Consider the following 12,879-nt stretch of genomic DNA (forward strand, 5'->3'; position numbering starts at 1 on the left):
CATTTTTTCATGTTGATTTGTTGTTGATTTCGTTATTATGCTTAAAAACAACACTTTACGAGTATTTAATTAACCGCAAAACGTAATCGATAGTTGCAGCCATAAATTTGATCAAATTGTATTGCTATTTAATAACATATTTGAACATCTTCATCGTAACAGGCATTATAATTTATGTTTAATGTTTGACAGTCTGTCCAGCTCTGCTCCTGGGTCTGAAGTGCTTTGATGTGTGTTACAGTATGGTTGATACTCTATGTACAATATACTGTATATGTATATGTACAATACTGTACATGAGTATTGTTAATTGCTCCCTAATTGGCCACAGTGCTTTGCATCGGTATCTGTTGTTATTAACAACACATCATATTTAAAATGTGTCGTCACAGAACTAGATACACGGCGAGTTGCTGAAAATTTCTGAACTTTGTGAAATGTTTATGCTTCCAAGTCAATTAACGGTCACTTACACCAGAGTGACCGATGGTAAGTCTTTCTGAAAGAGCGTTTAGGTTCAGTTTTATACTTGACTGTTGCTAATCCAAACTAACTGATTCTCAAGTGAACAACGCATCACATCCACATGGTCGTAACGACAAAGCTTAAAGCATAGATAACATTTTTATTAAAATGAATGATTAAAAAGAAAAAGAAAAATACATCTGCAGAGATTCAGTTTTTCCACCAGAAATATGTTTTATGGTTGTGAATTTTAATACTTCTGTCAGGACATCAAAACAAATTATTGGTTTGTTTACTTCTGTAATCCCTCATCTTACGGTGGCCATTATCCATGTGTTTTCAATGGCTACGGTACTTTTTTACCCTAAACATACAGGATTCCTGTAAGGCAGCCATTGTGTTACAGTGTTACAAACTACATGATTGCTGCCTTATAGAGGTGACTGGGAAATAACACACCTCATGTAACAGAGCTGTAGTAAATTCTAGTGGCTGAATGAGGTTAGGTGCTCTTTTAATTTATATTCTCCATCCATTTGATGCGTTGTTAGCTTGAACATCTGTTCTTTTGGTCAGGCGACACCGTCGTGTATAAATGACAGTTAAAGCTTTAGTTTTCAGAGTGTAGGATGGGATGTTTTTATGTCTTCATGGCATTTAGAGAAGTGTTGTCCTTCACAGCAGAGTGGGAGGTAAGTGAGTGAAATCCTGAGTGTTAATTTATCTCTGAGAGTTAAATCATTCACACTCTCAGAGTTACACATGGATAAAATAACACTGAGGATTTAACAGCAGTGAGAGTTTAAGACCATTAGTGTTTTGGCAAAACATATTCAGTGAGGTGGAGGACATTCAGGTAAGTAAATGTATAGGCAGATAATTAAAATATATTTGTATAAGAAAGAGGAAGACCAGACTTCTTATTTATCAAATAATATGATCATTATTGTTTTCATATTCCCCACAAAGCGACAGTCATAATCAGGTGAAACAAACGGTATCGATTATCATTTTCCTGTAACCCCTCCAGCCAATACGGGCAGCCGCCTGCCATGTATCAGGCCCCGCCCATGGCCCAAGGCCCGCCCCCTCAGCAGTACCAGCCAATGCCGCAGCAGTACCAGCAGTATCAGCAGCAACCTCCTATGCAGCAAGCCCCGCCCATGATGCCACAAGGCCCTCCCATGCATCAAGCCCCGCCCATGATGCCACAAGGCCCTCCCATGCAGCAAGCCCCGCCCATGATGCAACAAGGCCATCCCATGCAGCAGGCCCCGCCCATGATGCCACAAGGCCCGCCCATGATGCCACAAGGCCCGCCCATGATGCCACAAGGCCCGCCCATGATGCCACAAGGCCCGCCCATGCAGCAGAGCTCCATCCAGATTCCGATGGGACCGCCCCCCAAGGTGGTCAGCACCGCCTGCATCTACCCCACCCACCCAGGTGAGACCCTCCCTCACACAGCATAAATACCCCACCCATCTACCCCACCCACCCAGGTGAGACCCTCCCTCACACAGCATAAATACCCCACCCATCTACCCCACCCACCCAGGTGAGACCCTCCCTCACACAGCATAAATACCCCACCCATCTACCCCACCCACCCAGGTGAGACCCTCCCTCACACAGCATAAATACCCCACCCATCTACCCCACCCACCCAGGTGAGACCCTCCCTCACACAGCATAAATACCCCACCCATCTACCCCACCCACCCAGGTGAGACCCTCCCTCACACAGCATAAATACCCCACCCATCTACCCCACCCACCCAGGTGAGACCCTCCCTCACACAGCATAAATACCCCACCCATCTACCCCACCCACCCAGGTGAGACCCTCCCTCACACAGCATAAATACCCCACCCATCTACCCCACCCACCCAGGTGAGACCCTCCCTCACACAGCATAAATACCCCACCCATCTACCCCACCCACCCAGGTGAGACCCTCCCACACACATCATAAATAGATAGTATTTAGCAATGTAGCATACAGCATATAATGCTTAATTGCTAAATGCCAAATGCTAAATGTATCCTCTCTAGAGCAGTGTTTCTCAAAATGTCCTGGCCACAATGCCCCAAAAGAATCATATTTGATCTGGGAACCTCCCAAAAGAATCATATTTGATCTGGAGACCTCCCAAAAGAATCACATTTGAACATATTTTAGATTTTCAACTGCGAAAACCCTGCCTTCGACAGCGTCACCAGACCCTGAATTCCAGGCTAGCAATTCAGGGGCTGGAGCCAAGCTAACAGTGTTCAAAAAAGCAATAAATCATCCTTTTCTACGACATTCACATCCACTTCTCTTTTCCCTCCACAGGCCCCGCCCCTGGCCCAGGCCCCGCCCCCGCTCCCGCCCAATCCCCGGCCCCCGCCCCCCCTGGCAACCGCCCGCCCTGGGTGACGGACAACTCCTTCGCCGACAAGTACGACCCGTGCAAGACCACCAGCACCTCCGTCAAGGTGCAGGCCCTCCCCCAGGGCGCCCCACCGGCCCCCGCCTACATCCCCAACCCCGGCTCCGCCCCGCCCCCGGCCGCCGCCCCCGCCCCCAACCACCCCGCCCCTTTCAACCCCAGCCCCGCCCCCTTCAACCAAAACCCTGTGGCGAGGGGCGTGGCCCAGCGGGCGGAGCGCTATGCTGGCGGCAGCCGCACGCCCCTGTGTGGCGCCTGCAACGGTGTGATCAGGTTAGCTGTCTGTCTGTCTGTCTGTCTGTCTGTCTGTCTGTCTGTCTGTCTGTCTGTCTGTCTGTCTTGAAATCTTGGGTTGGAATTATAGTGATTTATATGTAGTTGCGTGCCAGTGTCATGCACCGAACAATAGATGATCTATAAGCTCACAAGGGCAATTGTTTGGCTTTAGGCTTACGGTTAAAAATTGCAGAATGCATAAAAAATTGTCCCTCATAAAATGGCTGTCCAGAAATGTTGAGTCGACGTCCTCACAAGTATACTAATACAAAGCTGTTGTATATCAGGGGTCCCTTCCTGGTGGCTCTGGGACGCTCGTGGCATCCAGAGGAGTTTAACTGTCACTACTGTCACACGTCCCTGGCCGACGCCAGCTTCGTGGAGGAGGGGAACGCCGTCTACTGTGAGAACTGCTACGGAGAGTTCTTCGCCCCGACCTGCGCTCGCTGCAACACCAAGATCATGGGGGTGAGACACGCACACACACACACACACACACACACATGCACACGCACACTCACACGCACACACACAGTGACACGCACAGACACGCACACACACGTACGTACGCACGCACGCACGTGGGCGGAGAGCCGGGCAACGGCAGTGTGGAGGAGCACGCTAGTGGCGCGGTGGTAAAAGTGCCTGCCCACCACCACAGCGTCTGGTGGTTCGAGTCCACCGTGGTGCATCTGGTTTAGTTGAGCGTCTACATACGAACACAACTGGCCGAGCCTGCACATACTCCTACGGCCTGGGGAGGGGGGGAGCCTGTCAGCAGGGAATGTTCAGCGGGAGGATAACGACTTAATGACTAAATTGGGGAGAAAAAGGGGTAAAAAAAACAATAATAATTATTATTATAATAATATGTTGATGAACAGGAAGTGATGTTGTTGTCATGTGGTGTGTTGACAGGAAGTGATGCACGCTCTGAGGCAGACGTGGCACACCACGTGTTTTGTGTGTGCAGCCTGTGGAAAGGCCTTCGGAAACAGCCTGTTCCACATGGAGGACGGAGAGCCGTACTGTGAGAAGGGTACGTCTGTCTGTCTGTCTGTCTGTCTGTCTGTCTGTCTGTCTGTTCTGTGTCAACCTCCTAGAGAAGGGTCTGTCTGTCTGTCTGTCTGTCTGTCTGTCTGTCTGTCTGTCTGTCTGTCTGTTCTGTGTCAACCTCCTAGAGAAGGGTCTGTCTGTCTGTCTGTCTGTCTGTCTGTCTGTCTGTCAACCTCCTAGAGAAGGGTCTGTCTGTCTGTCTGTCTGTCTGTCTGTCTGTCTGTCTGTCTGTCTGTCTGTCTGTCTGTCTGTCAACCTCCTAGAGAAGGGTCTGTCTGTCTGTCTGTTCTGTGTCAACCTCCTAGAGCTCTAAAAAACAGTTCCTATCACAGAAAGATTTGACGTCACCACCTTCATCATCACCATCATCATCCTCACTGACCACCTGCCTTGAGGAGATAAGGCGTAGATGACTCACAACTTTTAACAACCTTTTTTAAAAGGAGACTAAAAACCTTTCTTTTTAACAAGGCATTTGCCTAGATGGACATTTTGATGCCTTGTGTTTAAAAATATATATATTTTGTTTTACTTTTTGTTAGCTATAGTTGACCATTTTTATTCATTCCATTGTTTTTATTCTTTTTTTAGTTAATTATGTGTGTGTGTGTGTGTGTGTGTGTGTGTGTGTGTGTGTGTGTGTGTGTGTGTGTGTGTGTGGTGTGTGTGTGTGCGTGTGTGCGTCCTCCTACAGACTACATCTCTCTGTTCAGTACTAAGTGTCATGGCTGTGACTTCCCGGTGGAGGCAGGAGATAAGTTCATTGAAGCTCTGGGACACACCTGGCACGACACCTGCTTCGTCTGCGCGGTGAGCATCGCTACAGCGCTAACACTACGCTATAGAATACAGTAGCATAGCATAACATAACATAACAGCTTAGCATAGCATAGCATAACAGCATAGCATAGCATAGCACAACATAGCATAGCATAGCATTAAAATAGCATAGCATAAAATAGCATGCAATAGAATAGAATGGGGGGGGGGGGATTCGCCCTCAGGGCTCTACACTAGTCTTTTCTGTTTTCGCTCTACATTTAATATTTTCGCACTAAATAGCTTCTACAAGCTTGTGACGGCGTTGAGAGCTTGAAGATCAGCTAATTTCTACGAAGGTTTTTTGCTAAGGATTCTACAGTGCATTGTTGTTAATCGGTAGAGTTATATGAGTACGTATATAACGATCCTCCTCATGGTTACAGGTGTGTAACGTGAACCTGGAAGGTCAGCCCTTCTACTCCAAGAAGGATAAACCTCTGTGTAAGAAACACGCCCACGCCATCAACGTGTAGAGGCTGCGCCCCCCTGTGGCCCCCCTGTGGCCCTGCAGCCCACCACCACCGTGGGGGGAAGGGGCCCCTGGGTGTGCCCTGGGCCTCAGTAACAAAGAGGGGCCCGCCGCACAGAAGGAACCCCCCCCCCTCCATCAGTCACAGTCACGACTGCAACACAAGCTGAAGGCGACAACTAACCACTTAGACCCTTTATGGTTGACCGGAGTCCTCAGGGCTCTGTACTAGTGTATTTTCTGTTATTGTGGGGAAAGCTTTCGAGGAAAATAGCTTGTCGATCAGCTATTTTCTGCGAAAGCTTCCCCCACCATTACGGATGCTGGGGTTCAAGTGGCAAATCTGAACAATATTATCTGTTTTACAATATGCTCTTAGGGAATAACTACTTTGTCTTTGGAGAGAAAACAATTGTTTAGCATTTTTTTGCGTTCACATTCATCAATAACACGTTTTATGCACGATGGCGTTTTAACGCGGAAATGACGTGATTATTAATTACACCCATATACATGTAGGAGCTGTGTTCTTTTTTAATTTGTATTTAATTTGACAGACCCTTTTTTTTTTTTTTTTACCCGAGGAACCAGCTCAGTAGAAGCGACTGTAGCTTGCAGTGAATGTAACAACACCATTTTATAGAATATATACATACCTACATAGTGCCTTGCGCTGAATAATAATATGCTTAATTTATAAAAAGAAAACAAGCTGATATATAAGCTCAGAGCGTGTTGTGATCAGATTTGAGGCCAAACAGGAAGTTATTATCAGCATGCGGTTCTAAAGAAGACAATGGGTGATGTCACGGCGCTCCCTTTGTCCATATTTTTTACAGTCTATGTTTGTGACACGTTCTGAGCTTGTGTATCGGCTATGTTCTACGTTCTACGTTCTATGTTCTCTGTGCACCACCGGCGTTTAATTCAGATTATTTTAGAGAATGCGTGGATGTGTGGAATATAGCTACTGACTATTTCTTTCTCTTGATTTCACATAAAGTAGGTATTATTGATGCAACACATTATACCGAGTTCTAATATTTATTGTGTATTTTATTTGACCGTGTGATATTTATTTAACAAAGATATAGGACATCGGTCGGTTGCGTTCGGCGCCGATGAAATCTACTAGCTAGCTATTTAATGAATTGGTCGTTGGATGTTTTGATTCACAAAATGTTTATTTTTTCTTTTGTTTTGGTTGTTTTGTTTTGTTTTTAGTAGCTTTTTTGAAGATAAAAAAAAAACACTTCCTTGAACTGTGAGATTTATTTGTAATTTACTGACAAAAGTGGAGCGTAAACACTTAAAGCTACAATCCGCAACACATTTTAAAGAATAAATCCAGTTGAACTAATCTTCTGTTTTTTAAACGTTTCAAAAAGTTTGAAACGTTGATTACAGATAAATAGACACTTATGTTATACTATTGATCCAAGCCCGGAGCTCAATCCATTGATTTGTTATTCAAATTAACACGCTCTGAAAATGCACAGGCCCACCCAGCTGACCACTTAACACCTGGGTGGTCAGCTCGGTGGTCCGTCAACACTTTTATAAGGTTTTCATGTGGGCCCCCTGACCCAGAAGAGGTTGGAGAGCCATATGTTATTGCAGAAAAAAAGTTGAAGTCAAAGGATCTTGACATGCACAGGGGGGGGGGGGGCAGATTTAACCCATTCAATCCGGGCAGTGGTGGAAAGTAACTAAGTACATTTACTCAAGTACTGTACTTAAGTACAATTTTGAGGTATTTGTACTTCACTTGAGTATTTCCAATTTCCAATACTTTTACTTCTACTCCACTACATCTCAGAGGCAAATATTGTACTTTTACTCCACTACAATTTTTTGAAAACTTTAGTTACTAGTTACTTTTCAGATATAAACTATGATATAATGAAACATACATTAACCACTTTAGCCCTATTTTATACATAGGCTATTTGAAAATAGCAGATCTACAAGCTCACAACGCGTCGCATCGCGACGCGTTGTGAGCTTGTAGATCGGCTATTTTCAAATATTTAGTACTTTTACTTTTGGTACTTTAAGTACATTTTGATGCCAATACTTTTGTACTTTTACTCAAGTAAATTTTAAAATTTGGATTTTTACTTGTAACAGAGTATTTTGCAGTATTGGTACTTTTACTTAAGTACAGAATTTGAGTACTTTTTCCACCACTGAATCCGGGAACGCATAGCCTACTGTGTCATTTTAGATGTTTTTTTTTATAGCTATAACCATTTTATTCTTTGGGCTATTCAAAAATAGCAGATATACAAGGTCGAGCTTGTAGATCTGCAATTTGTTTGAAAAATTGTGAAAATGTTTGCAAATCTTTGATATACAGCATGTTTTTTAAAGCAAATGTTTTTTGACTCAAATCTTTGCTTCTGGGGATTCTGCAAATGTCTTCTAAATCAGAATTTTTGAAAAAACACGTCTGTTGCTGTAATATCAGTGGTGCTCCAATCCTTTTTCATGTCAAAGACCACCCAAAATGATATGTATTTGGCCGCGGGCCCCCCCATCTCGAAATATTTTGTTCCAGGGACCCCTAGGAGCAAAGATTTTAGTACGAAATGTATATAAAGATTTGCACCCATTTTCACAATATTGTTTTTAAATAGCAGATCTACAAGCTCCTAGTTGCGCTATGAGCTTGTAGATCTGCTATTTTTTAATAGCCAAAGAAACTCTAAAAATGACAGAGATGCATTCCCGGTCTAAAAGGGTTTTAACAGAACAAAATGTGTTTTAGACGTGCCTTTACTGTTTAAAGGGATACTTCACTCTCGGGCCGGGGACACATTTAAAAAAAATATTAAAAATAAATGAAATAAGTTATGGAAAATTCATGGCCCCCTCACGCATTAGTAGGACACTCTAATGCGTGAGGGGGCCATGAATTTTCCATAACTTTTTTCATTTATTTTTAATATTTTTTTTAAATGTGTCCCCGGCCCTAAAGTGAAGTATCCCTTTAACATCACAATGTGCACACCACAACCGTATGCTGTGTGTGTGTGTGTGTGTGTGTGTGTGTGTGTGTGTGTGTGTGTGTGTGTGTGTGTGTGTGTGTGTGTGTGTGTGTGTGTGTGTGTGTGTGTGTGTGTGTGTGTGTGTGTGTGTGTGTGTGTGTGTACAACTGACGCACACACACACTACTTTCACACACTTCCGTTGACGTTTGCGTGCGAGTGTACAGTTTTTAGCTTGAGAAGTCATTTTATACTGTTTGTTGTATTTTAATTGTACGACCGACCGTGTGCATGCATATCAGGTTGTTTAGCATCGTGATGCTATGTGCTGAATGAGACGACGCCTGTATTTTGTTTTATTAGACTTGGGATTGTTGTTGACACCATAAAACGGATTTGCAATATAATATCATTCATTAAAGGGATAGTTCACCCAAAAAATGAGTACTACCGATCATGAATTTTTTGATCGATTGGTCACCCCATGGAGACTTGAATTCATTTATGGGGGTGACCAATCGATAGAAAAAAAGTTTTTTTTTGGGTGAACTATCCCTTTAATGCATTTTTTTAACTGCTTGAAATGACGATCAGTTTGAAAGGAAAACTATAGGAAAAGAGACATTTTTTTTGTCCCCACGGAAGGAAGGGAGGGAGAACTACAGGGGGAATTACTTTTTTGTTTAGTTTTTTTAAAGCTTCACCTAGCTGATGGCCTGGATGGGTGCATGGGGGTGTGGTGAGGGGGTTATTATGCCTAATTTAGGCTCTGTCCCACCACAACGCCGAAAATAGCCGACCTACAAGCTGTAGTTTGGCTGATTTCGTCGCTCAAAGCCATCGTGCAACGAAGTATGAATTAGACTTTTTGAGGGGTCAGTGTCTTGCTCAGGGACACTTCCAAACGTAGACTGGGTCGGTTTGACTCTGGGTTCATGAACCCAGAGTCAAACCGGCAACCTTTCCAACTCCCAAGACGGCCTCTCAACCCGCTCAGCATGCGGCCGGCCCCCAGCAGTAACCTATCATCTCACATATTGTTTTTTAATAGTAGTGGTTCTCAAAGTAGGGTCCGGGGACCCCCAGGGGTCTTTGAGGGGGTTCCAGGGGGTCCCCAGCAAAATGTGTTAATACAGCATCACAATCACTTTAACCCCTTTATCCATATTTTATACGTTGCCTATTCAAAAATAGCAGATATACAAGCTCACAGCGCGTCACTTCGTGCAGCACTGTGAGCTTGTACATCAGCTATTTTTGGAAATTTTAGATTTCCTTTTTTTTTACACAAATCACCTCTTCTGGGGGTCCCTGAAATATATCTATTTGAGGGTCCGTGGCCTGAAAAGGTTTGAGAACCACAGTTCTAAAGGAGGGACAGACAGGAAGCATAATGGTTGTTTTATTTTGTTAAACTGGTAAATGTTATTGCACCGTGTAACCACTGAGCACCTCACATCCTAACTGTTTTTCTGGAATACACTAAATAGGATTTTGAAGACCTTTTTTTTATTTTTATTTTCTCTGCATGTTTGTACCGATGAACACCATGAACCTTAATTTGTATTGTCCGGTAATCATCACCACCGTTTTACTGTTTTACTGTTTTATTCTTTTATTTTGCAAGCACAATGTTTTGCCTGTACGAGCAGCGGACAGCTGCTGGTAGCCATAGACATCTAGTATGGTTTGAATCTTTGAGAATTTGTCAATAAATTATTTCACAAAATTTTTCCTGTCCTTCACATTGTGGTTTGTGAAACCAAAATAGTTTTCAAAGCTTTGTTGTTGTTTTTTTTCGTTCACACGAGCGCAACCAAGCATAACATGCATAGATAGCATAACATGACTTGTCTTTTAGTTCTACTGGATCTCTTCTCACTCGTCACTAACAGTTTAGTCTAGTTTTTATTTGTTGACAAAATTGTCAATATATTTAGTCTTAGTTTTAGTCATCATAGCTTAGTTTAATTTAGTTTTTCGTCATTGAAAAAAGGTAGTCAACGAACAATGTTCGTCATAGTTTTAGTCGACAAAATCAATACTGGTCTGGAGTCATGTGATCAACTGATCAATCTGATTGTCCAGATTCCAGTTTGCGCAAGGGGCCTTTTGTACAAGATAAACCACTGGTTAGAATGGTTTAGAGGGGCCTCTAAACCATTTGGTTCTCAAACTTTTACATTTCAAGGACCCCCGGCCCTTGAAGGCGGATAGGCCTTGCGTTAGATCACATATTTTAATAGCTTTATTTTTTTTTATTTTTTTTTAGATCTGACGTTCATAGTGACAGAACACTATGCAAAAAAAATAAAAAATAAATCTAAGTCTCGCTAGACGAGATTGAAATCTCGAGATTTCAATCTCGTCTAGCGAGAGACAGTGTTCTGTCACTATGAACATCAGATCTAGAAAAAATAAATAAAAATAAAGCTATTAAAATATGTGATCTAACGCAAGGCCTATCCACGCACGTTTTAAGCTGTGGCGGACCCAGGATGGAGTTATGGAAACTTTCTACTGTACCATTCATCCTAAGATATCATAACATCATAGAAAAGGTCAGAAAAACTTAGTCCAAAATTCTCCTTTAACTCTGACAGTGTAGAAAATCGAACACAGTCAGAGTTAAGGACTTGTAAGGGTCCATGTCAGACCTCCCTCACGCATGCGTCGAGTCTGAAGACGATGGGTCAGACAGTGCTCGAGATGTGAATGACAGACGTACGTACTATTGTACGTACAGTGATTTTGTGCATTTATTGTAAGATAGTCATGCTCTCATGAGTCATGTGACAATGACTTCATACCATAGAGTTAAAAAATCACACCCAGTGTGAAGTGGGCGGTGTGGTCATCACAGTGGTCATCATAGTGATGGAAGCTCACTTCCCCAAAAAAAATATTTTTGGAAGTGCATAATCCTATTTATAGGTTATTAATGTCATCATGTGTCTCGCTAGCCAATCACAGTGCTGAATAGAGTCAGCCAATAGAGTCAGCCAATCACAGTACAGCTAGGGGTCTACTAATGGCCAATCACAGTGCAGGAAACTAATAATGAGGTGTCCCAACCCCACTTATAGGGGCGGCTACACCACCCAAAAATAATAGGGAGGGCACTGTAAATCCCCGCCCATCCACTTGCATTGAGTTGCTCACCCTAAAAATCACCCCTTCTTCCGGTTTGGGAAATGTGACGGGCGCGGCCTATTTGGGGCTTCTGCGACGTACGTTTTGCGTCACCTCCGTGCGCAACCCCGTGCGCAAGCTTGTGAGTCGAGCCCATTGGTCGAAACTGTTTTCACTCGTTCATGACAGTGGCCCCAGGCTGTTTTAAGCTGCAGTACCTATGAATGGCCAACATGTCCAAGGCGCTTCAATGCAACCTCTGGGTTCTGGGGGCTTGCTTCATACCTCCAAAAGCAGACTTTCACGTCTGCCCATAGGGGGCGCAACAAATGTGAAGAGTTTTCATGTTATAAAAATGACCCGTAAGGGTCCGTTTGGACCCCTGGTGGTCCCTGGACCAGACGTAGAGAAACCGTGGCATACGGTTCACAGCCCTGGCTAGGTAACCCAGCCTGACAGAGATATGTGCTGTGCTGGATGGAGAGCCCTTTGTTATGTGACCATTCTGACATCTATCTGTGTTTGTCCTCCGTTCTTGCCCTAATATGGAGTTCCACACGTAGTGATGATGTCATGTCTATTTCTACAGAAACCAGAACCAGAACAGCACAGTCTTTCTTCAGCTACAGCAGGTGACACTCACCCAATCTGAACCTACTGAGTGCGACTTAAACGAGGACCAGGATTCAAAGTGAAAGTAAACTTCAGGGAACGTTCTAGAGGAGGGAGTCGTAACACCACTTGTCCGGTTCATTCCCTGTCTTGAACAGGGTGTTGGTAGCTTCACTCAGAGACTGAATGGCTTCCCAGTTGTGTTTTTCAGAAGAGGATTTTTGCTGTCCTGTGTGTTGCAACATATTCAAACATCCTGTTCTCTTGTCATGTAGCCACAGCTTCTGTAAAGCCTGTCTGCAGGAATGGTGGAAACATAAGGACATAAAGGAATGTCCAATTTGTAATAAGATATGTTCGATGGATGATCCACCCTGTAACCTGGCTCTGAAGAACCTGAGTGAGACCTTCATGATACAGGAGAAACGTCGGAAAATTGATCCCAAGGCGATAGTCCAGGAATCACTGACAAACTTACAGGAGAAACTAAAGGTCTTTAATGACGTTAAGACAAAGTGTGACCAAGCAGCAGAACACATTAAGATCCAGACCCAGAACACAGAGAGGAAGATAAAAGAACAGTTTAAGAAGCTTCATCGGTTTCTACAAGAGGAAGAGGAG

The 12,879-nt window shown here is 43.7% G+C and overlaps 1 protein-coding gene across 6 annotated transcripts in view; it reads left to right on the forward strand.

Moving 5' to 3' along the window:
* Positions 1–7,125, forward strand: part of LOC308100396 (LIM domain-binding protein 3-like) — a 66,675-nt gene extending 59,550 nt beyond the window's left edge. For 4 of the 6 annotated variants that reach the window (XM_080449430.1, XM_080449434.1, XM_080449431.1 and 1 more), the window contains 6 exons: positions 1,496–1,911; positions 2,805–3,174; positions 3,465–3,645; positions 4,096–4,216; positions 4,928–5,043; positions 5,439–7,125. In XM_080449430.1, the coding sequence (XP_080305556.1) occupies positions 1,496–1,911; positions 2,805–3,174; positions 3,465–3,645; positions 4,096–4,216; positions 4,928–5,043; positions 5,439–5,528 (1,294 nt within the window). In that variant the 3' untranslated portion in view covers positions 5,529–7,125. The remainder of the gene's footprint in view (positions 1–1,495; positions 1,912–2,804; positions 3,175–3,464; positions 3,646–4,095; positions 4,217–4,927; positions 5,044–5,438) is intronic. The other 2 variants (XM_080449433.1, XM_080449432.1) reach the window with 2 other exon arrangements.
* The last annotated feature ends 5,754 nt before the right edge of the window (positions 7,126–12,879 follow it).

This window comes from Gymnoscopelus braueri (assembly GCF_963280865.1).
Source record: "Gymnoscopelus braueri genome assembly, chromosome: 14".
NCBI lineage: Eukaryota > Metazoa > Chordata > Actinopteri > Myctophiformes > Myctophidae > Gymnoscopelus > Gymnoscopelus braueri.